The 15,866-nt window shown below is 34.8% G+C and overlaps 2 protein-coding genes across 2 annotated transcripts; both read left to right on the top strand.

Annotated features, from left to right (window-relative positions):
• Nucleotides 1-7,630: 7,630 nt before the first annotated feature.
• Nucleotides 7,631-10,043, top strand: LOC117128527. The gene has a single exon (XM_033281166.1). It carries the CDS (start codon nucleotides 8,888-8,890, stop codon nucleotides 9,962-9,964), a length of 1,077 nt encoding a protein of 358 aa, XP_033137057.1. The 5' UTR covers nucleotides 7,631-8,887; the 3' UTR covers nucleotides 9,965-10,043.
• Nucleotides 10,044-14,085: 4,042 nt separating this feature from the next.
• Nucleotides 14,086-14,976, top strand: LOC103840899 (basic leucine zipper 4). Its single transcript, XM_009117411.2, has one exon. It carries the CDS (start codon nucleotides 14,287-14,289, stop codon nucleotides 14,857-14,859), a length of 573 nt encoding a protein of 190 aa, XP_009115659.1. The 5' UTR covers nucleotides 14,086-14,286; the 3' UTR covers nucleotides 14,860-14,976.
• Nucleotides 14,977-15,866: the final 890 nt, after the last annotated feature.

Raw genomic sequence — 15,866 nt, 5'->3', positions numbered from 1 at the left:
ATTTTTATTATCTGATTTTATATTTTGTAAAATTTGAAATATTATCATTTTTAGTTTGAATAATTATTTTCAAAATTTTATATTTTGTCAAAAAATCATTGAAAAGTTACACTGCAACTTTGAGTTTGGAAGAATACATGAATTTTGAATTTGTTTTTGTTAATACATTAATACATTATTTTATATAAAATATTTGAATTTTGGTTATATCTTATACAGTTTTCTCAACATATTTTGTTATAATTAAAATAAAAATTATAATAAAATTTGATTTGTCATTAATATTTCAAATGAATTACTAAAATTTCATAGTTTTCTATTAACATTTTTTTATAAAGTATATGAGCTAAAGGTTATTATATACTATTATATTTTTGTATATAAAAATTTAAAAAATATATTTTTGAGAGTTTCAAAATAAATAAATAGATAATATATAGTTCTATATATAAAATTTTAGCCTATGTTGATAAATTTATTTTTATATAAAAATATTATATAGTTTACGAATTTTAACCTATTTTAATGATGAGTGATACTTTATTTAAATAAAACAATTTAAAAAATAAAATTTTAATTTACCTATTTATTAGAATTTTGTCATATTTAATTAATATAGCATTTCTATTTTTATGTAGCATAAAATCTAATTATAAAAAATGGTATATACTTTTTATTTTCTTGTTTTATAAAATTTAGTTAATTAAAAATATTTGTTAAGACTTTGTTAGATTAATTAATTTGTTATTTTATAAAAATATTTAAAAATAATTTTGGTTTAAGGTTTACGGTTTGGGTTTAGGATCTATGACTTGGGTTTAGGGTATATAGTTTAGGTTTATAGTCTATCTTTTGGGTATAGGGTTTAGGGTATAGGGTTTGGGTATAGGGTTTGGATTTGGGTTTAGAATTTAGGGTATAGGGTTTATAATTTAAAATTTAGGGTTTAGAGTTTAGCTTGAAGCGTTAACGTCGTTAAAATTAGCGTTTTTATTTTTTGTAACTATTTTTTATTTAATTTAATATTTTTTAATTAATAATCTATGTGTCATTTTGATTAGTTTTAAAGGGTGGAATAAATTTAAATATTCACCCTAAGGAATGAACCTAAGTTCTGTCCTTATTAAAACATAGAACTTAAAGCCTTAACTGCAAGTTTATGTTTGATAGATAGACTTTCTTTTTCTTATATATCACCAATAAATCCAGATAAATCATTAACTAGGTGAATTATTGTTTACAATTTTTACAAACAACAATGTAAAAAATAACTTACATAAGATTAAGATATACGGATGTTAAGATGAAAATATCAAAGGTAAAAGTCATTTATGTACTTGGTTTGTATACATATATGATATATCCAATCTCTAGAGATTTATTTTTTCAGAATTAATTTATAAAGCCTACAGAATGTAAATTCTTCTTGAAGAAGATCATATTTTAAAATGTAAATATTTTAGTGATTTCTCCTCCACTTCACAAATAACACAGGTGGCAGATCCTGAGCTTATTAGTGGATAAGAAAAACTATTCATAAAACATTACAGAATTCTAGTTTATATATCTTCTACACCGTAATGAAGAAAACTGGAAATGTGAATTTGCGTGTGAAATAAGACTTTTGCTGTCTTCTCAACCATGATAAATCTTTTCCGTTTAAGATACTCTTAAATGTTTTGAGGAAAACAAAGATGTTATCTTTAAGAAGTGAGAATTGGGCCAAATGGCCATAGTTCACTGGCATAAGATACCCCTATGTAAGATGAGTTTTAAGATGATCCACAAATATTCTGTGACCAAACCAGAAAAAAAAAATTATTCAAAAAAAAAACAGAAAAGAATGGGCTGAAAAGGGAAAACCCTAACTTACGTAATGATATCTAAGTCGATATTATTGTATCAAACTTTGTTTGTTTTTGAACTTCCGGGTCTTCATTTCCTTAACGCCCAATAACACAAACACATGGGCTAACATTGTGTCTTATTGTTTTCTTTTTGGTTGACACTGAGTATTTTTATTGTATCAAACTTTAGTTTCAGCCTAAAAATTAGTAAGTGCTTTTGCTTAACATTTGTTTTCTTTTGTTCATTGTCTGCGTTCCCACTATATAACTATTGGTCAGCTCTTTTAAAGAAAGTTGTAACATTGGTTGCAAATAACTTTAAATTAGCTTCTTTGAAATTTTAAAATAAAAAGGTTAAAGTGGTCGTGCACATGAACATGATCTCCAACAAACTCGAAACAAAGGCTATAAAGTTGGAAGAGTTTGATAATGAAGCCATGCTTTTTAGTTGTATTGTTGTATTCCTTAAGAACGGCTTCTTTTAACCAGCTTTGCTGTTAAGAAAACTACGTACCATGAAGAATATTCTCTCTCTCTCTCCGCCTCTCGTCCTTTATTTTAGTATTAATAATCTGTGACGATCAATGATAGTAATCATATATAAAATTAGTTCCTCTGTGAAGTTAAGCGCGCTCGCGTAATTAAGCTTCAATATAGCTGAGTCCATCGCAACTAATGTTTTGAAAGGCATATCGTTACACCAGTATCGATAAAGAAAATCTTCGGACCGTCGATTTCTTAAACTAAATATGCTAACTTGTCCAAATGCATTATGCATCTATAAAATAAGACGTATACGTAGTAAGTAGTAACATCAAGTATAGCATATTAACTTAAAGTTAAAATTCAAGATAACCTATTATATATAAATTTCAAGGTAACTTTACTTAATTAATAGATAGATCTCTAGGTCTCAAGCATCGACGGTTCTTCACAGAGTCATCTCTGCGACTTTCCCACTGGAACTGTTATCTTCTATGGAGTTTCCCGGAACTCTTGCTTTCAAAACCCATTAGTTGGGCTATTCAACGTCGATTTCGACTTATGTGCGTTTCTTCGAACGCGAGCTTTAGGACTACAAGTAAAGTGTTTCTATGGGTCTCTTCTCTCCTTAGCCACATCTATCTTTCGACATGTTTTTGTTATTTTTGTCTATCAGTTTATCGTCGAGAATCTCTCCAGTTGTAACCGACTTAGCCCATTGGGTCTTTAATTTTAATATAAGTATTTCGTGTTCAAAAAAAAAAAAAAGATCTCTAGGTCTTTGTCTTCTCCCACTAGTAACAATTAATTATATATATGTCACCTACAATAACCTATCATTTTGATTTAATTACAAAGTTTATATCCTTGCATATCATACCTAATGTATATATACATATATATCTTCTATGTTGTATGCTATATGATACTTTTTCATTGTGTCTGGTCCATGACTTTATCTTTGTCTCAAAACGTAGATTTCACTAACTATATTAATATATTGCTGTTACATATACCAGAAAGAAAGGAATCTTAACGAAACCAAAAAACATATACGTTACATTCAACTTTAATATATAACGAGATTTATACATGCACATATAAAAACAAAAGACTACGGATAAAAACATTTATAATAATTTAATATACAACAATATATATTACTACAACCCTTTTGTCAATATATATATATATATTACTACAAGAATTTGACTAATTGAACTATTACGAAAGTAAAACATTTGTTTTAGTTTTTTTTCATCTGTTTTAGTTTTTAAATTTGTTTTAGTTTTTTAATTTACCAATCAATATTTAGAAAGTACAAAACATTTGACTAAAACTCTATCACACAGCAAAATATTTAGAAAGTACAAAACATTTGGAACTAAATTTTAAGAAATATTAAATTTTAAATTTAAGTTTAAGATTTGTTGTTTAACTTTGAAAATATTAGATTTAATGTCTAGATTAGTGATTTGAGATATATATTTTATATAGAGAGTTTAGGGCTTGGAATGTAGTGTTTGAGTTTAGATTTAAAATTTGAGATTAGATTTAAAATTATTAAATTTGAGTTGAATTTTAAGATTTTGACGTTATAATATGAAAAATAAGAATTTAAGGTTTATTTTTAGGGTTTAGGAGTTAAAAACATATTTAGGGTATATGATTTTAAATAGCCACAAATTTTTCGTAGCAAAATCGTAACAAATTATGCTGCGAAATTGATATGAATTGCTACGTTTTGCATTTCGTAGCAAATTCGCAACAAATTCATGGCTTTTTCAATTTTGCTACGAAATTTATAGATATGGCCATGTTTTTTACTCGTGACTTCGCCTCTTTCTCTTTGGAACTATAAATCTTTAATAAAATTTCAAAATGAAAGCTATACATCTTTATTCTCTCTTACTATAAATGCTTAAAACACACTAACAAAAATCTATCCTCTAAGCATCTCAGATCATCTTCACAGATCAAACCATATGTTCATAGACAACCTAGATCAATGTTAAATATTCATCATTGTTCCTCTTATTCAACTTTCCCTCTCAATCTCATCATCTCCATCTACACTCACTAAATACCCTTGAGTCTTTGTACATGTTGCATTAGTCTAACACCATTATATTTGCTTTGATGTTTCAAGTTATCAATCCAAAGTCTTCATAAACATTGATAATTACATATTTTCTCAACCCATGCATTTTGTATTTGCCACCATTGAGATTTGATAAAATACATTTAGTAAAAAAGATTTGATAAAACTAAATCGTTTTGGGCTAGCGGTAAAAAGATTCCAACTGGAACTTCTACTATATATTAGATATGTTTTGGCAACATAACGGTATCGTATTGATGGATTATTGAATACCCAGATACAAGACCTCGTGGGTTTAGTTTTCAAGTCTAGAAAGTTTTTGGAATCTCCCATCCTACTATATAAAAGCAACTAATTTTGAGGCATCTTATGAGTGCCACAAAGGACAAAATATTCCCCACCAATCAAACTGCCACGTCATCAAGAATGTTTAGATGATGGGTCTCGAACCATCCAAACCCATCAAAATAGTCAGTCCATTGTATAACTTATAGGGTCCTTTTCCTTAGCCTCTTGCCTCAGACGTCTCCAGCGACTCCAAATCTGTTCGTCTATCCAACTTCACCGGTGTAACTCCTACGACTACAACAATGGCACTTCAATGCTCCCTAATAACTCATCAAGTGAAGACTCTTTGTACCTCTCCACATCCCTCCTCTCAATCAAAGATATCTATGCCTCTTCAAGAAACCATCATTACTTACTCAGTTGAAACGCATCACCGTATACAGTATAACCTCTATAAATTAATAATGTTGGGACTTTGAAATTTTATTAATTTATAGAGAAATTAATTTACAATTTTTTCTTTTTTAGTTTTTTTTCTATTTTTTCTATTTTTATTTATAAATTAAAAATATATTTTATTTTACCGTATATACATTAATTTTTTTTTTAGAAATTTGACTTTCACATTGTTTTTATTATATTACTTGATTTATATTTTTATGTTTCATAGAATTTATATGTGGTTTTTTATATAATTTTACTAAATATATCAAAATATATTGAAATGTTAAGAAAAAATATAGGTATTTTCAATGGAAATATAAAACCAACAATATAACGTTTAGTTTGTATTTATATGAAATGTATCTTACAATATGTTTAGTTATCGATTCAGAATACTGAAAATATATGGGCTCGAGAACTATTTTTCTGCAGCATTTAAAATGAAGAGTTTTGACTGTTGATGGTTACTCTGAGTTTGGCTAATCTATTGATTTACTAAATGTACTTTACTTAACCTGCTATTGATATATAAGCTTGTATATGATACTACATTTGTTTAGCTTAAAAGAAGTGCATTATGATACTGTTTACTTTACAGTCAGGAAAAGGAAGTGCAACCAAACAACCTCAAAGGATATGGGGAACGGCTAATGCAAAGGTGGATGAATGGGTGAAGACTACAGTTATAACTTCATTAACAAATTGATGTTGAGCTTTTTGTTATCACATACAAGTTGGGAACGTCCAATTGACGGTATGGTGAAGTGCAACTATGATACTGCTTCCAATACTAACGATGGATGGGTTTTACGGGATCGTCTTGACTGAGGTCATCTCTTTTAGGGATGGCATGACCGAATTTAGAGGCAGAAGCAATGGTACCAAGCACATGCTTATGAGATCATGGATGTAAGCAACAATATCAAATGGTGGGCTTCGAAAAATAGTTTACATAATTCATTTGTCTTGCTTTTTGTTCTCTCAATCACATAGGACATGATAGCATATCTGCACCATATAATTTTTTCAGATTATCATCTATCATAAATCAAGTTAACAAAACAAATCGATGGGCCATATAGACCTATTAGTTTTCAGTCGTAATAATATTATAATTTTTTTTTATTTTTAAATTATGTATTGTAAGAAATTAAACATGGCTGATTTGAATATAAGTATTAAAACTAAAGTTTCGTTTAATAATATTAAAAATTTGAAATTCTATCATTATTTAAGTTTTATATTCTAATATTTTTAACATTATTTTTATAATATATTTTTGTATACAATCACAAACCATTTGACATCTTTAATCTTGAATGAGACCATCTTCTCTTTTTTTTGGACAAATAGACCATCTTCTCTCTATTTCCAAGTTTAATCTTGCAAAATTCACCTATATCAAATAACGTACACTTCTTCTATGGCGAAGCTGTTACTGTTACTATTAACTACATGAAATTGATTTAGTGAAAAAAACTAATGGAATCATTAATTTGATTTGTCACAAAAAGTCAGTGCATCATATAGTTTTTGAGATTCAAATAATATACAAACATATGAAATAAATTACTCCAAATTGTTATAAAATAAATAGTAACGTGTTAACTAAAAGATAACTTAAATTATATCCCCAAACTAAAACTGAATTTATACTCTCAAAATTTTAGTGATACAATTAATTAAAAATAAATCAAACTATTAATTAAAACAGTTTGTTTTATGGGGCTTGAGAGGAGTAACAATTTTGGAACAAAAGAAAAATCAAGTTATTGTTTATTTTAATATTTGATGATTACAAGTGTTTTGGATCAAAAAAGTTCAAATATTATTACAATAATATTTTTCATATATTAAATTAGTGTACAGATTAATAATTAACACTACTTTAAATAAGAACTGATTAGAAAAAGTTACAAAAATTTAATATGAGACAAAATAATGAAAACAATGTGAAGTTCTTCAATTCAAGAAATTGCAATGAAAAAAATTAAAGTTATCATCTGTTTTATTATCTTTTATATTCTATGATTTATAAGAGAAATACTATAAAAATTCCAAATATAAAAATACTATAAAATTTATAATACACACGCGCGGACAAAAGGATCTAGTAGTTGTAAAAGAAATGTTTAAGTAACTGTCATTCACTTAAATATGTTAGCTAGACGTCTATTATGTTACTCATAACTTATAAAAATATAATTTTAAAAAATAATAAATTTTTGGCGAACTTAGAGTAATTAAAAAAAAAAGAAATATTCAATTGAGAAAATGAAGCCTGGCACACTAATTTACTTTTGAGCAAGATATAATCATACAATCGACACGTGTCCCCACTCCTGATGCGACGCACTTTTTTTCTTTTGGTCTTTCTCTGAAAAAATGAAAAAGAGGGAAAATTAGGAAAAAGCCCCATCTGTTAAGAACAATATGGATAGCTGGTAACCAAGCCAAGGAAGAACGGACCGCGTCCAGGTCCAAGACCAAGACCGCGTCCAAGAGAGAAAGAGAGAGAGGCGGCCAATGCATTGGACCGACCTTAAACCTTAGATTTAGGACTTTCCCTTTCTCTTCACGTTTATCTATAAGAGGTTTTCCTTTTTACTTTAGGATAAGGATATGTAATATTTCCTTTTATCCATATCTTGTAATCCCCTATATAAGGGAACACTTTGATTAATGAATAACACACGAATTCCCCTATTGTTCACAACACGTTATCAGCACGATAGCCTCTAATCAACTGAAACCAAAATCGATACCTAAAAGCCTATCACCGGCGACTCAAAGCTAAACCCTAGACGTTCTCCATTGTTCCAAAAGCTTGACATCCTCAAGACCGAACGTCCTCAGCTTCCTGATCGCGTCCTCAGCTCGCACACAAGAAGAACGCATCCGTCCAGCAACTAGCTCGCAGCTCGCGTCCGTTCCCAGCTCGCATCCGACTACATCAGCGACCCGATAGGAGGCAGCAAGCGTTCTTTCTCAACAGCTCGAGGTTCTCAGGTGATCCGGTTCTTTACCTCTACAAAACTAAGGTATGAACACAATCTGAGAACATAGAATAAGATCGAAACCCTAATCCATCATTATGGAAATCTTATTCTTGTTGAAACCTTAAAAGAAAAGTACAAGATCAAAATCGACAAAGTCTTAGAACTAGAAAGTTAAAATCGATTCCAAAACTAGAACTTGATTGTATGATGATTGATTGAATCTGAAACCTGATAAACCCTAATGAAGGAATCGAAACCCTAAAACCCTAAAAGATAGAAATCGATTGTATGATTGATATTGCTTGTTTGATTTCTTGCTTATTTTTGAAGTTTAGGAAAGTTAGATTGTTCTTCTTGAAATAATCTAACTAAGAACACAAAATACTTAAGGCCTTGAAACCTTAACATAAGGTTGATAAGAATTCATAGATTGGAAACCCTAGGTGTTATGAGAAGTAAAATAAGGTAGATTGCTTACATGAATCCGAACATGGTAATGCATTCATAATTGATTGAAACAAGATCGACCAGCATATAGATCATACGAGTTTAGGTTGTTAGAAAGCCTATAGAACCGTGCGGTTCATGATTGATAGCACCATGGTCGATTAGAATTGTTTGAATACCATAAATGCATAAGACGTGTTGTGGCCGAGCTTGCTTATATCCTGCGGCCACGTGAATCACATTGTGAACCTAATACCTTACATGATGATGTGGTTCAGATGTCGAAAATAGCAAACAGAGACTATGCACCCCTCAATCTCTCCGGAGACAATTACTTACAGTGGGCACTAGACACAAGGATTAGTCTAAAGTCCAAAGGACTCGGTGATACTATCATCGAAGACAACAATGAGAATGAGAAGAACCGATACAGAGCCTTAGGCCTTATGCGGCATCATCTCATTGATGGTCTTAAAGATCAGTACATGACAATCGAGAATCCACTAGATCTTTGGATGGCTTTAAAGAATAGATATGATCACCACAGGATGGTGTTGCTTCCTAAAGCAAGGCATGATTGGATGCATCTAAGATTCTTAGACTATAAGTCGGTGGATGATTACAATTCAGCTCTATTCAAGATTGTCTCAATACTAAAGTTGTGTGGTGAAGAGGTAACCGATAGCATGATGCTTGAAAAGACTTATACTACCTTTAATCACTCGAATTCTGTGTTGCAAGAGCAATACAGGACGAAGGGTTTTGCCACATACACTGATCTGATCTCATGTCTACTCCTGGCCGAGGCAAACAATGAACTCCTACTAAAGAGTAACGGAGTTAGACCGGCCGGGACAGCACCACCACCCGAAGCCCATGAGGTTGAGAAGAAGGATCCCAATGAGACATACTTTGTCCAAGACAACAAGAAACCATACGGCAATAGCCGTGGTGGATTCAAGAGGCGTGGACGTGATAACTCAAACGGCCGAGATGGCTACTCAACTGGCCGGAAAGGAAACCACAATAACCGTGGTCGTGGTTCCAATTACGGCCGGGGTCGAGGCAGCTACGGCCGCGGACGAGGTGGCATATCCAAACCATCTTACACGTCCAACAAGTCTCTATGCCATAGATGCGGCAGTGACAATCATTGGGCAAAGAATTGTAGAACTCCGAAACACTTGTGCGACCTCTACCAAGAGAGCATCAAGAACAAGAACCCGGAGGCAAACATGATCCAAGAAAACACCCATGAGGACAAGGGATATGGGTATGATGCTGACAATGAATCCGACAAGGACAAACAAGATGACCTAATGGATTATGAGACATCCGATTGTCTCAAGGACTAGTTTTCGAGTCACATTGTCTTATTGCTTTATGTTTTGATTTGGTGTTTTTATTTTATGTAATGGAATTTTAATAAGAAGAGTTTTAAACATCTTATGAAGTCTCTAAAGTTTAGAAAATTTTGTTTATAGAATGAATGATGAGATGAGTGTACTTGTGGTGGATAGTGGCACAAGTCACACAATACTTAGAGACAAAAGGTACTTTATAAATCTCATAATGAAAAGTGTAAAGGTACACACCATTGCGGGTGAGGCTAGCCTGATTGAAGGTCACGGCCAAGCCTATGTGATGATGCCTAAGGGCACTCACCTAGAGATCAAAACCGCCTTGTATTCCCCAAGCTCTAGAAGAAGCTTATTGAGCTTCAAGGACATAAGGTTAAACGGTTTTCACCTTGAAACATGGGAAGAAGGAAACAAAGAATTCCTTAACATAACCTTGATCACCAAAGGCAATAAAAAGATCCTAGAGACAATGCCCGCAATGACCACTGGTCTGTACTATGCAAGGATCAGTATGATCGAGGCAAATGCCTCCGAACTATTCACTTTATGGCATAACCGGCTTGGCCATCCCGGAACAGGAATGATGCGAAAACTGATGATGAATTCACAAGGGCACACATTCAAAGGAGTTATCCCACGAAATCTCACATGTGCAGCATGTGCACAAGGGAAACTCATAATCAGGCCATCACCAGCTAAGGTTCACAAAGAAACCTTAAACTTTCTGGAAAGGATTCAAGGAGACATATGTGGACCAATACACCCACCTTGTGGGACGTTTAGATACTTCATGGTCCTCATTGATGCATCGACCAGATGGTCACATGTCTGCCTACTATCCACTAGGAACCTAGCCTTTGCACGGCTGCTTGCCCAAATGATAAGGCTGAGAGCACACTTTCCAGATTTCCCTCTTAAGACTATACGTCTAGACAATGCTGGTGAATTCACGTCCCAAGCGTTTAATGAATACTGTATGTCCATGGGGGTAAGAGTAGAGCACTCCCTGGCACATGTCCATACACAGAACGGCTTGGCCGAATCATTCATTAAACGGATCCAGCTGATAGCCCGGCCACTGCTTATGAAGTCTCAACTTCCGGTATCAGCATGGGGACATGCGGTTTTACATGCAACGGAACTGATTCGCATCAGGCCATCTAGTGAACATATATATTCACCATCCCAATTACTCACGGGTCAAGAGCCAGACGTGTCCCACATCAAGACATTCGGATGTGCCGTCTACGTTCCAATTGCTCCACCACAGAGAACTAAGATGGGACCACAAAGGAGGATGGGAATATACGTAGGATATGACTCCCCAAGTATCATAAAGTATCTTGAGCCAACAACCGGTGATTTGTTTAAGGCCAGATACGAAGACTCACAGTTTGATGAGTCCAAATATCCGTCCTTAGGGGGAGATAACAGCCGGTTGATTTCAAAAGATTTAGAATGGTTTAGACCATCAATATCTTGGCAAGATCCTCGGACTAGAGAGTGTGATCTAGAAGTCCAGAAGATAATACATCTACAAGAGCTAGCTAACAAGTTGCCAGATACATTTGCTGACCCCAATAGAGTAACAATGTCACACAACCCGGCTTGTAATGCACCCATAAGATTGAACGTCCAAGATGGACAATGTCAAGTGGCTACAGAGTCTAAGCAACGTTTAAAACGTGGTAGACCAATTGGTTCCAAAGATAAACAGCCTCGGAAGTCCAAGAGAGGTGCTGGATCCGAGAGCATCAAAGAAACCGTCCAGGACATTGATGGACCGGTCGAGCCATGCGTACCGGCCACACCCGATGATCCGGCCGTTCCTCAAAGTGAGGTCCGGGACGCTGGGCTTCACGGGACAGAAGAGCCGGACAACCAAGAGATCTCTATAGACCATGTAATGTCTGGAAAACAATGGAACAGAAAAGATATCAACGTTGATGATTTATTTGCATACAAGGTAGCACTTGAGATCATGGATAAAGATGAGGATCTAGAACCCACGTCCATACAAGAATGCATGCTAAGATCAGATTGGATCAAATGGAAAGAAGCTATAAACGTGGAGTTAGAATCATTGAGAAAGAGAGGCGTTTTTGGCCCTATAAGATTGACACCAAGAGATGTCAAACCAGTGGGATACAAATGGGTCTTTGTAAGGAAGAGAAACGAGAAAGGAGAAGTAGTGAGATACAAAGCACGGCTTGTAGCACAAGGATTCTCCCAAAGACCTGGAATAGATTATGAGGAGACTTACTCCCCTGTGGTGGATGCAACTACACTAAGATATCTAATCAGTCTGGCAGTGAAAGAAAACATTGACTTACGCCTAATGGATGTAGTAACTGCATACCTATACGGACCACTGGATAATGAAATACACATGAAAGTTCCAGAGGGCATTGAGCTCAAAGATAAGAAAGGTTCTCGAGAACAACATTGCATAAAGTTGAACAAAGCTTTATATGGTTTAAAGCAATCAGGTCGAATGTGGTACAACAGATTATCCGAGTACCTAGTGAAAGAGGGTTATAAGAATGATCCAATAAGTCCATGTATATTCATAAAGAAGTTTGACAGCAAGGGCTACGTGATCATGTCTGTCTATGTGGACGACCTGAATATTATAGGAACCTCTGGAGAGATTTCCCAAACAGTTGAATGTCTAAAGAAAGAATTCGAGATGAAAGACTTAGGGAAGACTAAGTTTTGTTTGGGATTACAGTTTGAGTATAAAGATAATGGCATCCTTGTGCACCAAGAAACTTATACAGAAAAGATACTCAAGCAATTCTATATGGACAAGGCTCATCCCTTGCCATGTCCTATGGTCGTAAGGGCCTTAGACCTTGAGAAGGACCCATTCGGACCAAAGAAGCCGGACGAGGAAGCACTCGGACCGGAAGTGCCTTACCTAAGTGCCATTGGGGCCTTAATGTACTTGGCTAGTCATACTAGACCGGACATAAGCTTTGCCGTGAGCTTACTATCAAGATTTGGTTCTTGTCCAACCTTAAGGCACTGGAACGGAGTGAAACATCTGTTCAGATATCTGCAAGGAACAAAGGATCTCGGTTTGTTCTACACCAACCGGCCAGGAGAGAGCTTGGTTGGATATGCAGATGCTGGGTATTTATCTGACCCACACCAGGCTAGATCTCAAACGGGATATGTATTCACACATAGTGGAGCCGCAATAAGCTGGCGTTCTACCAAGCAGTCCTTAGTAGCCACATCATCCAATCATGCCGAGATCATAGCCATGTATGAGGCAAGCCGGGAGCTTGTCTGGTTGAGGAACATGACCGGCCATGTCTTAAGAGAGAGTGGTCTGGCCGTGGGACAAGAGAAGGAGGAACCAACGATCATCTACGAAGACAATGCGGCGTGCATTGCTCAGCTCAAGGAAGGATACATCAAGGGAGACAGGACCAAGCACATCCTGCCCAAGTTCTTCTTCACCCACGACTTGCAGAAGACAGAGGAGGTTCAAGTAGTTCAAGTTCGATCAAGCGACAACTCAGCCGACCTTTTCACCAAGTCTCTGCCGACCTCAACGTTCAGGAAGCTGGTTCATCAGATAGGGATGCGCCGGCTGAAGGATCTTCAATGATGCCTTCATCAGGGGGAGTATCATGCGTTGTACTCTTTTTCCTGTCTATGGTTTCCATTTTTCCCACCTTGGGTTTTTGGTTTTCCTAGAGAGGTTTTAACGAGGCAACATCGTGCATGGTACGAGCCCATATGGTTACAGCATCCAAGGGGGAGTGTTAAGAACAATATGGATAGCTGGTAACCAAGCCAAGGAAGAACGGACCGCGTCCAGGCCCAAGACCAAGACCGCGTCCAAGAGAGAAAGAGAGAGAGGCGGCCAATGCATTGGACCGACCTTAAACCTTAGATTTAGGACTTTCATTTTCTCTTCATGTTTATCTATAAGAGGTTTTCCTTTTTACTTTAGAATAAGGATATGTAATATTTCCTTTTATCCATATCTTGTAATCCCCTATATAAGGGAACACTTTGATTAATGAATAACACACGAATTCCCCTATATCTTGTAATCCCCTATATAAGGGAACACTTTTTTTCTTTTGGTCTTTCTCTGAAAAAATGAAAAAGAGGGAAAATTAGGAAAAAGCCCCATCGATATTTTACTAATATCTGACCAGAATAACCTCATGTGAGTCCCATTACCCGTCCATAAATATGGGCTTCCAACAATGCAATTCTTCCCTTTTCTCCTTCTAATCTCACTCTTTATATATTTGGAAGATTTTTTTTATTCTTTTTTTTTTGGTTAAGCCAGGATGTCTACAATTCATCCGGTTTTATCATGTGAACCGGGTCAAACAACCCATGTCCCAGCTTTCGAAACCGGGTTCACTCCATGGGACAACTCACACCTCTTCTCGGTCTTCGACTCATCAATGAATAAAATAACTCACTCGGTTCATGAGTACCTAAGCCCTGATTCGGTAAACCGGTCTGGTCCAGACGTTGTTGCAACAGATAGTTATACAGATGAGCGGAGAAAGAAACGGAAGTTATCGAACCGGGAATCGGCTAAGCGGTCAAGGGTGAAGAAACAAAAGCACTTGGAGGAGATGAATATCCAGCTAAACCAGCTCAAGATTGAGAACCGGGAATTAGAAAACCAGATCCGGTACGTTATACAGCATTTTCAACGAACAGAGACGGAGAATAATCGTCTGCGTCTTGAACAACGTTTGCTCCATAGTACGTTGTTGAACATCAGACAAGTTTGGATGTTACATCAGATCGACCGGAGCTCAGACTATGTCACATGGCCTTACGATGAAAATACTCGTGTTACGGTCCAACATGATCCATCGGTCATAACAAATCATATCATCTTATAGTTTGTGATTTCTGAAATTGATTTCGACTTTAGTAAAACGAGAATACCTTTGTAAAAAAGTTTTTATAAAAAATGCATGCATGATCTCTCTTGTAACGTTAACAAATTAAATCTCGTTTTCTTTAATATGTTTTCCATTTCATTACATAATTATTTAATCTTGTCGTGTTTGAACTTTTTGATAAAGAAAAAGGTTACTGGTGTAGTGTTACAAAAAAAAAAGAAGGTTACTGGTAGAATGTGTCGCGCGCGCGAACCTTTTCATTCAACTGGTTCTTTTTTTTTTGTAACTTACATTCAACGATTTCTTTTCATTCTAAATATTGCGGGGTTGATCTAGTGGTTCATGAAAGTTCGGGTCATTAGGTTCAATTCTTGCTGGAAGGGGATTAAACAACCGGTTCTTGTTTCCATCCGTTAACATTACTTGTTTTTTTTGTACATCCCGAATGACTTGACTTATAAACACTTTGTTTGAATATCATTTTTATATTTTCAAAAATAGCACAAATAATTTAAATGACAATAATTTTAAACATTTTTATAAGACTGATAATCAATTACAGTGTACCGCATTAAGGTGTCGTCAACTCTTGATCACCAACAAGTTGATTTCGAGTCTTTAAAGACTAGTCGAAACCCTAAAGAGAACTATGCTAACATAATAATTAGCCATTTTTCAAGCATGAAATCCAAAACAACGTCACACAAGAAACATTGAGTTGGCTTACATGAGATGCCACAGCTAGCTTTCTAGTGATTAAGAAAATAGAACAATTCCCGGAAAAGGATTAAACGACGCGTGCATGGAAAAATAGATGGGTCTTTGGGTCCTATATGGAGTATAACTTTTGTCCCAATTTATATAATAGTTTCTGGAATTCAAATTCTTAGTCGTCTAGTCCTAAACACATTTAATGTCCTAAACACCTTTAATGACATATATGGATTACTGTTTTGGTCTTTCTTAATGCATAGGTTTAATGCTTTTCATAATCAGCTTGGTAA

Source organism: Brassica rapa, chromosome A09, assembly GCF_000309985.2.
Source record: "Brassica rapa cultivar Chiifu-401-42 chromosome A09, CAAS_Brap_v3.01, whole genome shotgun sequence".
Taxonomy (NCBI): Eukaryota; Viridiplantae; Streptophyta; class Magnoliopsida; order Brassicales; family Brassicaceae; genus Brassica; species Brassica rapa.
This window is presented reverse-complemented; position numbering and strand designations above follow the sequence as displayed.

Excerpts from the sequence above, each read along its gene's own strand:
- LOC117128527 (XM_033281166.1), top strand. The coding sequence starts at position 8,888 with ATGTCGAAAATAGCAAACAGAGACTATGCACCCCTCAATCTCTCCGGA.
- LOC103840899 (XM_009117411.2), top strand. The coding sequence starts at position 14,287 with ATGTCTACAATTCATCCGGTTTTATCATGTGAACCGGGTCAAACAACC.